The 15,926-nt window shown below is 42.1% G+C and overlaps 1 protein-coding gene across 6 annotated transcripts in view; it reads right to left on the bottom strand.

Moving 5' to 3' along the window:
- LOC140476253 (tumor necrosis factor alpha-induced protein 2-like) overlaps positions 1 to 15,926 on the bottom strand; it is a 70,280-nt gene that overhangs the window by 36,413 nt on the left and 17,941 nt on the right. For all 6 annotated transcript variants that reach the window (XM_072568562.1, XM_072568563.1, XM_072568560.1 and 3 more), the window contains one exon: positions 1,217 to 1,856. In XM_072568562.1, the coding sequence (XP_072424663.1) occupies positions 1,217 to 1,856 (640 nt within the window). The remainder of the gene's footprint in view (positions 1 to 1,216; positions 1,857 to 15,926) is intronic.

Below are 15,926 nucleotides of genomic sequence, written 5' to 3'. Positions count from 1 at the left end.
GACACAAATTGTCCCTCAATGTCAGCAAATCAAAGGAACTGGTCATTGACTTCAGGAAGCCGAGTGGAGGACATACCCCAATGGTGCTGAGGTGGAGATGGCCGAGAGTTTCAAGTTCCTCAGAGTAAATATCACCAACAATCTGTCCTGGTCCATCGATGCTACTGTCAAGTAAACACATACCAATGCCTCTACTTCCACAGGAGGCTAAGAAGATTCAGCATGTCGGCAATGACTCTTACAATTTATATAGACACTCCACAGAAAGCATCCTATCTGGATACATCACAGCTTGGTACGGCAACCCTCTGCCCAAGACAAGACACTATACAGAGTCGTGAACACAGCCCAGTCCATCATGCAGACCAGCCTTCCATCCACTGACTCCATCTATACTTCCTGCTGCCTCAGGAAAGCAACCAACATCAAAGACCCTTCCCACCCCAGGTATACTCTCTACCACCCTCTTCCATCAGGCCCATAATACATTTCGAGCATAGCATGGATTGATATTAGATGTTTTGGCTTTGCAAGTCAGCTTTGACAGTGGCATTAAATCAAAATCTCCTATCAGCGAGTTAAATGATGAATACTGATAAATTAGGCAATTGCAAAACATAACTCTTTTATACAAAGTAATGCACTAAGTCTATGGCATCTAACCAAATATGATCTTCACTAAAATACATACTTAAGTTATTTAACTCAGGCAGCAATTTGGTGATAATAATGCAGTAGCATTTTAAGTAACAGAATTGTCAACCTTTCATTTCACTTATAACTCCACACGTAAGTGGTGTCAGATGTCAAACAGTGGAAGTTGTTTCTTCGTAAAGAATGCAGAAAACAATTCTAAAAATTCATCCTGGTGCCTTAAACTCTTTATGAAAAAAAACCAGGGAGATTTACAGAGGCTACACGGGCAGAGAATTGTGTGTATGTAAGGGGGTCAAATTTGAATGGAACAGCAATTTACTGAAAATATCCACAAAGAAATCAATATGCTAAAAATGCTGAGTTCTATGAGTAATTGAGGTCAGTGATTAAACTTCAAATTAAATTATAGAGGAAATACTGTTTGGTTGATAGCACTTTTTCTATTCATTTCTCGGCGTGAAAAGAGATTGGCATCTGAGAAATTTATAATGTTCAAAGTAATTTAAATTTCCAACGGTTAAGAAAATAATATAGTAAGAAAAGAATCAGAGTGACTTACTCTGGATAGCACTTATTAATCCAATACAGAAGTGGATAAACTTCTTTTCCTTTCAGTCCACTCTCTGCTAATAATGAGATATGAGAAGAAACTGTTTTACAATAGCATTCAGCATACTTCACACATATATTGTATTCCTCAGGGTAACATGGATTAATGCAGTTCACAATGGTGTCAAAATCTGCTTTGAGTTGGCTACGAAGTTGCACTAAACACTGTGTGAGCCAGTCAGTCTTATTGTCTTCAGAACCACTGAGTGGTTCACTTATCCTTTCGTTCACGGAGTGCTGTAAAATGCTCAGCCATTTAGCGTCCCATTGCCTTGGCCTAAACTCTGGAACATTTCCAGATTTTTCCTTTTCTTCCAGGTATGTTTGGTCTGCTTTTTCTTCTTGGATTTTCACTTGGACTGCCATTTTCAAGACATTTGGGTGTTCTTTGGAAATGTTAAATGATTCTTTTACCACATTGAAAATTTCAGCACTAAGCAACTCGTACAATGAATTAATGTCTTTCTCTTCCTTTTTGGTGCTTTCGTCATTTGCCACATCATTAGTGTATCGCTCATATTCTAACTTGATGAGATGCTGGTCAGCTTTGAAATATCTTTGTTGCTCAATAAGTTCTTTAATGTCTTTTTCTAGGCAGAAGAGAATCATTATTAATATTCAGATAATATCAACCATTTTTTTCTGCTTGAATGTCAATTAAAACTGGTTCAATAATTAAAAAACAAGTTGATTACTAGCTTGGAGTTAACATTTTGCGTGCCAGTAAAACTATTACTATGCAAACATTGGCAGTTTTAATTCTAGGTAACCTTTAAGCAAATATTTCCTTAGTTTTTAAAACTATGAGCAGTTCATTTGTAGAGAAAACAATATCCCTTAGCTGACTATAAATATCCTGATTTGGAGATGCCGGTGTTGGACTGGGGTGTACAAAGTTAAAAATCACACAACACCAGGTTATAGTCCAACAGGTTTAATTGGAAGTACACTAGCTTTCGGAACGATGCTCCTTCATCAGGTGATAGTCACCTGCATGCTCAATTATTAAAGATGTAATCTCAAGAGCATTAACCTGTGAATATATATATTAAATTCAGCACTAACTTGCTTTAATACTGTTAAAACTGTAATAAATACTTTGCTGAGAGAAGGCAGAGCTAACATTTCAAGTCCAGTGATCCTTCTTCAAAACTAATAGTAGAAGGAAAATGTGGTACATATGCTGAAGATGGAGCCAGAAAGAAATGAGTGGATAGGTGGAGATGGAACCCAGAGAAAGAAAACAATTAGGCAGACAAAGGGATGGATAATAATATGCCAGGGAGAAAGACAAACTGATAATGGGGAGCATAAGTCGCTGAACGTTAGCAGACTGTGTTGAAAGCAGTGCATATTATGACAGGGCCTGGGGTACTGGAGTAGGTAAAATACATGGAGGAAGGTGCTCAGGCCCTAAAATGATTGAACTCGAGATTGAGTCTTGAAAGCTGTAGGGTCCCCAAGTGGAAAATGCGATGCTGCTCTTCCAGAGTGCTGAGTCTCGCTGTAGCGCTGCAGCAAGCCTGAGATAGAGATGTTAGCCAGAGACCACAGTGTCATGTTGAAGTGGCTGGCGACTGAAAACTCAGGGACATTTTTGTGAGACGGAACATAACTGTTTTCCAAAACAGTCATCCAGTTTGCATTTCATCTCCCCAGTTTAGAGGATATCATATTGTGAGCAGCGAATACAGTTGTGTAGATTGAATGAATCACTGCTTCACCTGGAAGGTGTGTCTGGAATATTGGATAGTGTGGAGGGGAGGTCATTGGATAGGTGTTGCACCTTCTGTAATTGCATGGAAAGATGCCATTTGGTGTGGACAGGTGTTGGGAGTGAAGGTGGATTGGACCAGGATATCCCAGAAGGAACAGTCCCCGAGGAATACTGACAAGAGAGGGATGTGGAATATGTGGTAGGAATGGTGCTAATGATCCTTTGTATGTGGATGCTGGTGGGTGGAAGGTAAGGACCGAGGAAACCCAATTGATTTTATGGAAGGGAAGAGGAAGGGGAAGAAGTGTAGGAAATGGATTGGACATGGCTAAGGACCCAGCCAATCATGGTGGTGTGGAATCGTTAGTGGATTTTTAAGACTCCACTGGAAGTTGGCAACATCAGAACAGATGTGAAAAAAATGGAGAAAGTGGGAAAATGGAGTACAATCAATAGAGTGCGAGGATGGATAGCCCAGAAAACCTTCTTCCCAAATGCACAAACAGACCCATTATTGCTGCCTATTCCTGCCCCACAGAACTCCTACTTTTGACTTGATTTTTTTCTCCCCTTGTCCAGTCCATTCCCACTTCCATCTGTTAGCTTCAGAATTTCCAGTTCATGGGCTCCTCTTTACCCTGGACGTGCAATCCCTTTAAATGACTATTCCACCAGCAGGATGATCTCAGGGCTATCTGCTTATGCTTGGAAAAGGGCCTGACATGTCTCCATCCACCACCTGACTGAGCTCATCCTTACTTTGAAGAATTCTCCCATAACTTCTCTCATTTTCTTCAGATCAAAGGGGTGGTCTTTGCATGGGGCCAGCCTATACCTGTCTCTTTGTGGGGTATATGGAACATTCCTTGTTCTAATCCTACTCCGCCCCCACCCACAATTCTTTCTCCCCAACATTGATGATGTTATTACTGGTGTTTCCATCTCTCATTTGGAATTGGAAAAATTTATCAATTTTGCTTCCAATTTCCATCCTGTTCTCACCTCTACCTCGTCCATCTCCGACTCTTCCCTTCCCTACCTCGACATTTCCATTTACGTTTCTGGAGATAGGCTGGCCACCAACATCCACTTTCAACCAACCAACTCCACGGTTACCTGGTCTGTACATCCTCAAACTCCGCTTCCTATAAAGAAGGTTTTCTCCCAGAATCCAAAAGCTATGCAGGTCAGGTGAATTGCTCACAGTGTTAGGTGCGTTCGTCAGGGGTAAATGTGTGGGTTGCTCTTCGGAGGGTTGGTGTGGACTTGTTGGGGTGAAGGGCCTGTTTCCAACCTATAGGGAATCTAACCTTATGGGCGGCACGGTGGCTCAGTGGTTAGCAATGCAGCCTCACAGCACCAGGGTCCCAGGTTCGATTCCAGTCTCTGGCGACTGCCTGTGTGGAGTTTGCACATTCTCCCTGTGTCCCACTGTCCAAAGATGTGCTGGCCAGTTGAATTGGCCATGCTAAATTGCCCATAGTGCTAGGTGCATTAGTCAGAGGGAAAATGGGTTTGGATGGGTTACTGTTCGGAGGGTCGATATGGACTTGTTGGGCTGAAGGGGCCTGTTTCCACACTGAAGGTAATGTAATCTAATCTAATCTAATCCATCCCATTGTTCTTGTTTCTCTGTCTCCATTGCATCTTTTCTGATGATGTCACCTTCTGCAGGGGTGTCTCAGAAAGGTCCACCTTTTTCCTCAACCAAGGATTCCCCATCACTGTAGTTGATAGGGTGAGTGTCTGACCCTTTCCTTACACTTCTGCCCTCACCCCTTCTCTTCCCTCCACAACAATGACAGCTTCCCTCTCATCCTTACCTTCCACCTCATCAGCCCATTTCCAATGGGAGGCCACTACCGAACATATGCCCCTCCCCTACCCTGTCAGGGACTGTTCCCTCTGGTCCACTCCTTCTCCACTTCCTTAACCTTCCAACATCCCCATGGCACCTTCTCATGCTTTCACAAAAGGTGTAACGCTTGCCCATTTACCTCCTTAGTCCTCACTATCCAATGCCCCAGACATTTCTTCATGATGAAGCAGTAATTTACCTGCACATCAATAAAATAAAGAACTGCAGATGCTGCAAATCTGAAACAAGAACAGAAATTGCTCGAGAAACTCAGCAGGTCTGGCAGCATTTCGTGGGAAGAAGGCAGAGTTAACTTTTTATAGCATCCTGATGAAGAGTCGCTGGTCTTGAAACGCTAACTCTGCTTTCTTCTCACTAAATGCTACCTGACCTGCTGAGTTTCTCCAGCAATTTCTGTTCTTATCTCTGTCACAAGCTTATTGCAGTGCTCCAGCAAAGTTCTGCATGATCTGGAAGAACAGCATCTCATTTTCTACTTGGAACCTTGAAACCTTCATGACTGCGTATCAAGTTCAATACTTTTAGAACCTGAACACCTTCCTCTATGTCCTATACCCACGCCTACTGCAGGTTCTGTTATGACATGGACTGCTTTCAACACAACCAAACCATTTTAGTTACTTATGGTCTCCATGATCAGTTTTTCTTTCTCCCTGGCGTAATATCATCCATCCCTCTGTCTGCCTAACTGTTGTCCCCTCTCTTTGGGTTCCATCTGCACATATCTGCTCACTCCTCTCCTTCCTGCCCCCAACCCTGTCTTCAGCAATATAGATCACCATTTCTTAGCTACTCTCAGCTTTGAAGGACAGTCATTGGACTTGAAACATTAACTCTGCTTTCTCTCCACAGACATTGCCAGGCCTGCTGAGTTTCTTCAGCAATTTCTGTTTTTGTTTTAGACTTGTCACAAGCTTTCAGCATATACAGTTATGATAATGACATTTAATAATCTTGCTGAAAATAAACAGTGTAAATGTGTAAGAGACAGACATGGGATTTTGTCTGATTCTTAAAATAATTGCCAAGACTTGTGTTGGTGTGGCAAAGTGGCCTTGAGAATCAATAGGCAGCTTGCACTGAAGCCTGCTGCTAACACAGAAAGGCCCACTGCTATGGGGCAGGGGGAGGGCCTGCCTGGTATAGGTAACAGGCTGCTTTACAAATATGAAACATCCACAGAACTCCACTTGCGGTTCTTGAGGTGTGTGGACACAGGGGCCTTACAAAGATCCAAACTAATTATGTCAATTAGCCAACAGGAGCAGAAATTTGACTTTGATCACCATCAAACTAATTTGATGCACTGGGATTCTGAATCCTCCCACTCTCACAACCTCAACACTGTCCCCACCAACCACATCCTAGCCTCACTTGAATATGTTTGTTCTTAACTCAGCAGTCTTTGCTCCTCCTGATATTGAAATTTGAAAGCTGTATTGAGATATCAATTTGGGATTTACAGCACATCAATTTAATTTGAATGAGGTTTGGATCTCAGTATGATATGGCTTCTTTTAACACTCCCATCCCCAACGCCCTGCACCTCAACCGCTCTCACGAGTTGATATTCATACATTCTTTTTCCCTGAATAACCACCAAATGAAGAGAAGGTGAGAAAGGTATGAGCTTCAACCTATAAAAGGAAAAAATGTTTCCAAAAGGTCGGTTGAGTGGGATTAGCTAAATAGGGTGACCACTGGAAGTTCTGATACTTTCTAAATATAAACAGACAACCCGCTGCTTACTGAAGCAAAACCTAAAAACAAGTAGTTCATATAAATTAACAGCAATGCTGAGTCAAAAGTGTCACTGCTTAGTCAGTCTGTCTAGTTTTAAGATCATAAGTCATAGGGGCAGAAATTAGGCCATTCAGTATATTGAGTCTGCTCCGCCAACAATCATGGCTGATATGTTTCTCAACTCCTTTCTCTAACTTTCTCCCCGTAACGCATGATCCCCTTGACAATCAAGAACCTGTCTATCTCAGTCTTAAATATAATCAATGACCTGGCCTTCACAGCCTTCTGTGGCAATGAATTCCATTGATTTACCATTCTCTGTCTGAAGAAATTTCCCCTTATATCCATTCTAAAGGGTCTTCCCTTTAACTCTAAGGCTGTGTCCTCGGGTCCAAGTCTCTCCTACCAATGGAAACATCTTCTCAACATCCACTCTGTCCAGCCCATTCAGTATTCTGTAAGTTTCAGTTAGATCCTTCCTCATCCTTCTAACTTTCAGCCGAATACAGACCCAGAGTCCTCAAACGTTACTTAAATATTAAGCTTTTCATTCCTGAGACCATTCTCATGAACCTCCTCTGAACATGCTTTTAGAGGAATTATATCCTTCCTGAGACATGGGGCACAAACAGCACACAATACTCCAAATGTGGTCCAACTAGAGCCTTGTAAAGCTTCAGAAGTACATCTCTGCTTTTGTATTCAAGTCCTCTCAAAAGAAATGCCATCATTGCATTTGCTTCCCGAATTACCGACTCAACCTGCAAGTTTACCTTGAGAGAATCCTGGATTAGAACTCCCAAGGCTCTTTGCACTTCAGACTTCTGAATTTTCTCTCCATTTAGAAAATAGTCCATGCCTGTATTCTTCCTACCAAAGTGCATGACCGCACACTTTTCCACATTGTACTCCATCTGCCACTTCTTTGCCCACTCTCCTAACCTGTCCAAATCTTCCTGCAGCCTCCCTGACTCCTCAATGTTACCTGTCCCTCCACCTATCTTTGTATCATCTGTAAAGTTAGCCAGAATGCCCTAGTTCCTTCATCTGGATTGTAAATGTATAAAGTGAAAATACTGACCCTTGCGGAATACCACCTGTAACAGGCTGCCATCCTGATAGAGACCCTTTTATTCCCACTCTGTTTTCTGCCAGACAGCCGAGCTTCTATCCATGCTCGCATTGTGTCCCTAACACCATGGGGCCTTATCTTACTCAGAGTTGAAAACTGTGGTGCTGGAAAAGCAGGAATGTAGAAGGGGAAAGGGGATGAGAGATAAATGGGGGGTTGGGGGTGATGGTGGGACTGAGGGAAGGTAAGCTTGGAAGGCAATAGGTAGATGCAGGTTTGCAACCACCTATTGCCTTCCCACCCACCTTTCCCCCAATCACCCTAACCTCCCTATTTATCTCTCATTCCCCTTCCTCTTCCACATTCCTGATGAAGGGCTTATGCCTGAAACTTTGACTTTCCTGCTCCTTGGATGCCACCTGACCTGCTGTACTTTTCCAACGCCACTCTTTTCAACTCTGACACTCCAACATCAGCAGTCTTTGCATTCTCTTTACCTTATTCAGTAGCCTCCTAGGTGCAACCTTGTCAAAGGCCTTCTTGATGTCCAGAGAGATAACATCTATTGGTTCTCCTTGGTCTAACCTATTTGTTACTTTCTCAAAGAATTCTAACAGATTTGTCAGGCATAACCTCCCCTTGATGATAGCATGCTAACTTTGCCCTATTTTACCACACACTTCCAAGTATTCAGAAATCTCATCCATTACAATGAATTCCAGGATCTTAGATGAGTTGGTCTATAATTCTCCGTCTTTTGCCTTACTCCCTTTTCAAACAGGAGTGTCACATTAGTGATTTTCTAGTCCTCTGGGATCCTCCTTGATTCTAGCGATTCCTGAAAAGGTCACCATTAACGCCTCCACTGTCTCTTCAACTATCTCCCTTCAAACTCTGGGGTGTAGTCCATCTGGTCCAGGTGGTTTATCCACCTTCAGGCCATTCAGTTTTTCTAGCACCTTCTCCTTGGTGATGGCCACCATACTCAATTCTGCCCCATCACTCTTGAATTTTTTGGATGTCTTCCAGAGTAAATTTAATCATATTATGTTCACTGCCTCCTAAGGGTTCCTTTACCATTCGCTCCCTTATCAAGTCTGCCTCATTGCACAACACTAAATTCTTGTGGGATCCACCACATGTTGCGACAAAAAAAACCATCTCATAAACATTCCACAAATTCCTTTTCTTGCAGTCCACTACCAAACTGAAGTTCCCAGTTCACCTGCATATTGAAATCACCTATGATCACTGTAACTTTACCTTTCCTATACATCTTTTCCACCTCCTGGTGTATCTTGCACCTCCGTTTCTGATACTGTTTGAAGGCCTGTACATAACCAACTATGTTGTTTTTCACCTTTGTGGTTCTTCCATTCTACCCACACCTTTTCTACACCATCAGACCTTACTTTGTTTCTTACTATTGATTTATTTTCATTTTTTACTAATAAGGCAACCCAACCCCCTCTGCCCATCTACCTATCTTTTCAATAGGACACACAACCTTGAATATTCAGCTTCCAATCCTGATCCACTTGCAGCCACATCTGCATGATGCCCACTTCATCATATCTCCCAATTTCGATCCACGCTCCAAGCTCATATCCCTTATTCCTTATACTGCATGCATTCAGATATAACACCTTTAGTCCTGTATTAACTGTCCTTCTTTGCATTGTCATTCATTTGTCCAGTGTGCTTAAAGTTTGATTGCTTACACTTTCCATAGGCTCTGTCCTATTTGTGTCTGTGCTGGAGATTTTAATAACTTCTCCTCAACAGGCATTTGGATGGGTATATGAATTGGAAGGGTTTGGAGGGATATGGGCTGGGTACTGGCAGGTGGGACTAGATTGGTTGGGATATCTGGTTGGCATGGACAGGTTAGACCAAAGGGTCTGTTTCCATGTTGCACATCTCTATGATCTCCTCCTTTAATGTGGGTTTTCTAATTACTCCTATAGCTAACCAACACCCCCGCCCCCCCACCCCCAACACACACAATAAGTTTAAAGCTCTATTCACAGCCCTGGTCATGCAGTTTGCTAGGAGTCTGGTCCCAGCATGGTTCAGATGAAGACTGTCCCATTAGAACAGGTCCATTCTTCCTAGTACTGGTGCCAATGTCCCATGAATTCAAACTCATTTCTCTTACAGCAATCTTTGAGCCTGTTTAAGATTACCTGCTTAATCTTATTGACTTGTGCCAATTAGCTCATGTCTCACATAGTCATTCAGAGACTATTACCTTTTTGGTTCTGCTTTTCAATTTAGCTCCTAGCTGTTCATACTCCCTTATCTGTCCTAGTTTTATCTATGTCATTGATACCTACATGGACTACGACCACTGGATCTTTACCCTCCCACTCCAAGTTTCTCTAAGTCTAGATGAGATATTCTGAACCCGAGCACCAGGCAGGACTCTTGATCTGGTCACAGAGAACAGTGTCTATGCCTCTAACTATACTATCCCCAATTACAACAACATTTCTCTTCTGATGGTTTCCTGCATGTCACGTTACACCAGGATACGTGAACACCAACTGGCCACCAAAAGACCTGACCCATTATCACTAGTTTCTATACATACAGACAAAGAAGGATATCACTTTGACTGGGACAACACACACATCCTAGGACAGGCGTAACAAAGACACACACGAGATTTCTTAGAAGCATGGTATTCTAACCAGAACTCCATCAATAAACCGATCGATTTAGACCCTATCTACCTTCTCTTGAAAACAAAAGGACTAGAAATGGCATCACCCACCTTAAGAAATCAAGACCTATAAATAGAAAGGAGGGATATACCACCAGTGCTTCACTGGAGACTCTCATTGATGATGTTACCTAGTATGGTGACGAAATGTCTGAAACCTTCAAGCTCAGTGCACAAACTTAGGTATTTAGAAACTGATATAAACTGATACTTCCTCTAAAAAGTGCAAAATTCCAACAAGATTTTTCAATAAGTCCAGATACCTCGTGTCAATGACAAATTCCAACCATTCTGAAGTTCTTAGATGAAGGTGCATTATCTTTGGTACCCTGATCATCCAAAGTTTTATTACTTACAAAAGGCATTAGACCATGAGACTGGGGGGATCCAAGATGGCGGCGATCCAGCAAGTCTGAGTCTACAGTGCTCCTCCCAAGACTTGGGCAAAGTGGGTCACCCATCCCCACCACACTCACCAAATCATTTAAAATAGTTGTTTAATTTAATTAGTTGCTTAGTATTAAATTCAAACAATCTAATCTTCAGAAAAAATGACTAAAGGGAAGGGAGCCTGCAGCTCTCAGCAAGCAGGAACCCCTACCCACCCTCTCCAGCTGTAGCTGAGGCGTCCGCAGCTGCCCCAGGGGACTTACCTACGGTGGCGAGCCTCGTGGAAATCATCTCCAAACTGGATGTGAAGATTGACGCTTTTATTAAAGAATCCCGAAGTCGATGGGACTCATTCTCGGCCGCGCTGCAAAAGCACGACTGAGACATTAAGGAAATTGAGCGCCGAGTTGGAGGGACGGGGCTAAAGGCCGCGACCTCCGAAACTACAGCACAATCGGCCGTGGATTGGGTCCAGACTCTCGAACAGTGAGTCCGGACCTTAGAGAATCACATTGGTGACCTCGATAATCGAGGTCGTCGAAAAAATATTCGTTTGCTGGGCCTTCCCGAACGGGAAGAGGAAGGCCAGCTTATAGCGTTTCTTGAACAGTGGCTGCCACAGCTTTTAAATCTGGAAGCTGGATCAGGGCAGGTCAGGGTGGAATGGGCTGACCGGGTCGCAATACACGGGCCAGGCTCGAACCAGCGCCCCCGCCCGGTCCTGTTCCGGCTGCAGAGCTATAGGGAGAGGCAGATACTCCTAGAAGCCTCTAGAAATCTTGGAAAAGATTCCCAAGCCATGATCTATAAAGGATCCATGATCATGTTATTCCAGGACTTTTCCCCAGCTCTGGCCCGAAAGAGGAAGGCATTCGATGAAGCAAAGAAGTGTTTAAGGGACTTAAATATTCAGTACTCCTTACGCTACCCAGCGACACTACGCTTTAACCATGAAGGATCCATGTATAACTTCGGATCGCCGGAAAAGGCTAAGGAATTTTTGGACTCTCTTAGATAAATTGTAAGAGATAATGGATGTTGGTTTGCCTTCCCCCCACTCCGGTTTATATTCCCCCCTTTTCTTTTTTTTACCTTACTGTTTAATATTGTCTTGGGGGGTAGAGAGAGGGATTTATCTATTTGTTCTCTATTTAGTGATTTTCTCCCCCCCTTGGGTTTTTTTAATTATTCTAAAAGCCAGGGGGTCTAGTTAATGTTGGTGGGGGGAGGTGGTTACCTTATTCTATTTTACCTCTGTCTCTAGGAGCGGGGTTGTTTTCCCTTGTTATTTTGTATTATTATATTTAATTATTATTTGTTGAGGTTGTAATTTTATAGTTATATGTTTATACATGATATTAACATTACCAAATATACCCAGGTGTTGGTGTGGGTGGGGGTAGGGTGCTCACTGTTAACTCTAGTTTTGTAGTATATTTGAATTCTCCCCATCCTATTGAGGAGCACCTGGGTCAAGGATGGGGCACTGGTTGGGAGAGGATACGATGGACCTTTGGAAAGGAAGTGACACCCCCTGGGAACAAGGGGGAAAATCTTCATTTAAATAGTTAAAAATCACACAACACCAGGTTATAGTCCAACAGGTTTAATTGGAAGCACACTAGCTTTTGGAGCGGCGCTCCTTCATCAGGTGACTGACAATCACCTGATGAAGGAGCGTCACTCCGAAAGCTAGTGTGCTTCCAATTAAACCTGTTGGACTATAACCTGGTGCTGTGTGATTTTTAACCTTGTACACCCCAATCCAACACCGGCATCTCCAAATCATGTCCATTTCAAATATGTTTTTTTTATTATTTAGAAATAGTTTTTTATTATACTGTTTTGAGTGTATTAGAGAGCCTTTATTTTTGTGAATTTTATATGCTCTATGCTTGGGATGTTCTGGATAAGGTTTCCCCTCCCTAGGGGTCTCGGATTTGCCTGGATGATTATGGTTGATCAGTCGGTTAATGTCAAGGGGAGAAATTCGCCAGTCAAAGGAAGAAAATATTATCAAATCTCAAGAAAGAAAGAGTTGATATAGCTCTCCTACAGGAGACACACCTGATGGATAAAGAACACTTGAAATTATGACAGGGTGGATTTGATCAGGCCTTTTTTTTTTCCTTTAGCTCAAAAAGTAGGGGAGTTATTATTCTTATTCAGAAGAATTTCCCTTTCAAAATGCTAAATCAGATAAAAGAAGAATCTGGACGATATATTCTGATTAAAGCCCTTAAACATGGAGAGGAATATGGGATTTTAAATTTGTACTGCCCCCTGGCACACCCCTTTAAATTTATAATGGAAGCCTTCTCAAAATTGATGGCTCTTGGTGCCTGTCATACAATTATAGGGGGAGACTTTAATTGTATTATGGATCCGGAAATAGATAGGATTCCCAAGAATACTGCAGGAGTATCTCCCAGATCTAGACAACTGGTGGATCTGAACAAAGAATTAGGATGAGAAGATGTATGGAGATGTCTTCATCCACAGGGCAGAGATTTTTCTTTTTACTCCAATCCACATAAATGTCATACCAGAATTGATATGTTTTTTGCCCCCTCGATTTATTAAAATTCCATATCATCCTGTAAAATAGTATAGCAATTTCCGACCACGCTGCTGTATATATGGAAATCAAGGCGAGGAACAATGAGACATCCTCTCGGCATTGGCATATGGACCCCTTCCTGACGAAAGTTAGTAAATTTGTAAAGTACTTCTCTCAAGAATTTAAAACTTTTTTAGAAATTAATTTAGGTACGGCTAGCAACCCATCAATGATGTGGGAGACCATCAAAGCTTACACGCGAGGTTTGATCATCTCATACTCAGTGACCCAGAAAAAATTAAAGGGAGAACAACAGCGTCTGCTCGAAGCTCGCTTAAAAGCAGCTGAAACAGCATAAGCTGATAGACCTTCTATTATCAAATTGCAAAGGATTACGGCCCTTAGGACAGCTCTAAACACCACCTTACCCAAACGGCTAAGAGGGAAATAGTATTTGCAAAACAAAGGTTATATGAATTTGGCGACAAACCCGGGTAGATACTTAGCATTTCTTGCAAAGACAAAAAAGGCCCCTCAAACTATCACGTCTATCAAGGAAAGTACGGGCATTTTGACTCATGATCATAAAAGGATTAATGCAATCTTTAGAAAATTTTATTCTGATTTATATAAATCGCAGGATTGTGAAGATAGGACTAGGAGGATGCAATCACTTTTTAAAAATTTGACCTTTCCAGACCTAACTCTGGAACAGGTATCGGTCTTAAACGCTCCCCTAACAGCCCAAGAAATACTTGACGCAACCAGGCAACTTCAGAGCGATAAGGCACCGGGCCCAGATGGCTTTCAAGCTGAATTCTATAAAGAATTTACAGAAATATTGGCTGGTCCACTGATGGACATGTATAACTATGCAGATAGTCAAGGCTGTCTCCCACCTTCGCTGAAAGAGGCAAATATCTCTCTTATCCTTAAAAAAGGAAAGGATCCAGAAGATTGCACATCATACAGACTAATATCCTTGCTAAATGTAGATTTTAAAATCCTTTCTAAAACGTTAGCATTGAGACTAGAAAGGGTACTGCCACATATCATAAAGGAGGATCAGACGGGGTTTATTAAGGGCCGTAGATCATCCAATAATATTAGAAGGGTTTTGAATATGATTCAAGCCTGCCATCAGGAAAAGATACCAGGAGTAGTAGTTTCATTGGACGCGGAAAAGGCATTCGATAGGGTTGAATGATCATATTTGTTTGACACATTGGAAAGGTTTGGCGTTGGACAGGTGTTTACCAAATGGGTCTCAACATTGTACAGTGATCCCAAAGCAGTTGTGGTTACCAATGGATTAGGTTCGGACAGCTTCAGTGTGGGTAGGGGCTGCCGTCAGGGATGTCCTCTCTCACCATTGTTATTTACGCTAATAATTGAACCACTAGCAGAAGCTATACGATCCTAATATAACGGCCCCGAGGATTGGTACAGGTAAACATAAAATTACCCTTTATGCAGATGATGTTCTTCTATTCCTCAGTAATCCTCTGATGTCCGTACCTTGCTTAATCCAAGTTATTAATACATTTAGCGCATTCTCAGGCTATAAAATTAATTTCTCAAAATCAGAGGCTATGCCAATGGGTGGCCTTGCTATGATACCCCACTTAGTGGATGGATCCCACTTTCCCTTTCGGTGGTCCCTGGAGGGTTTCTTATATTTATACATTTTTATTACCCCAGTATTTGGTCAGTTATACAGGGCTAACTTTGTGCATTTACTGGAAAGGATAAGGCAGGATCTCCAGCGATGGGGAGACCTTCCAATTTCCTGGCTGGGTAGAATAGCACTAATTAAAATGAATGTCCTGCTCCATCTCCTATACCCTATGAGAATGCTTACGGTGATGCTGCCGAGGCTGGCACTACATAAATTATATGGCTGGTTGGGTTCCTTTGTCTGGAATCATTGACGGCCCCTCATTAAGCTGAAGAAGTTACAGAGTCCACAGGCAAGGGGAGGATTGGATTTCTAGATTTTAGGAAATATCAGTTAAGTTCCCTATTAAGTTACATAGCTGATTGGGTCTTGTCTGACCCTCAATCAATCTGGCTGGACATCGAGGCTTCTCAAGTAAAATGCCCACTTATTAACCTTTTATTTTCAGACAAGAGGAAAATCATTACGGATCACTGTAAAAACCCTATAATACTAAACACAATTAAAGCTTGGAATATAATGCGGCAAAATGAGGGCAACTCACATAAAACATCCCCCTATGCACCGATAGTGGTAGCATGGGGATTCCAACTGGGGTTTACAGATGCCACTTTTAAACTCTGGAGATCCAGGGGTATCTCATGTCTAGGGAACCTACTTAAAGATGGGGTCTGATGTCTTTTGAACAGCTGCGTCAAAAATTCGGATTACCTAATAGAGACCTCTTTCGATACTTCCAAATTTGAGATTATATACAGAAGAAGACTACGTTATTAGATAGTCTTTATAAATCAGATAGAGAATGTAGAGTACTACGACCAATGGGGGTATCTTCCGTCAGTACTATTTATCATTTACTACATGATAAAGTATCGGGAGATATGGATAATCTGCTT

This window comes from Chiloscyllium punctatum, chromosome 4 (genome assembly GCF_047496795.1).
Source record: "Chiloscyllium punctatum isolate Juve2018m chromosome 4, sChiPun1.3, whole genome shotgun sequence".
In the NCBI taxonomy this organism is placed as follows: domain Eukaryota; kingdom Metazoa; phylum Chordata; class Chondrichthyes; order Orectolobiformes; family Hemiscylliidae; genus Chiloscyllium; species Chiloscyllium punctatum.
The sequence above is the reverse complement of the archived record's forward strand: the minus strand, read 5'-3'. Positions and strand labels throughout refer to the sequence as shown.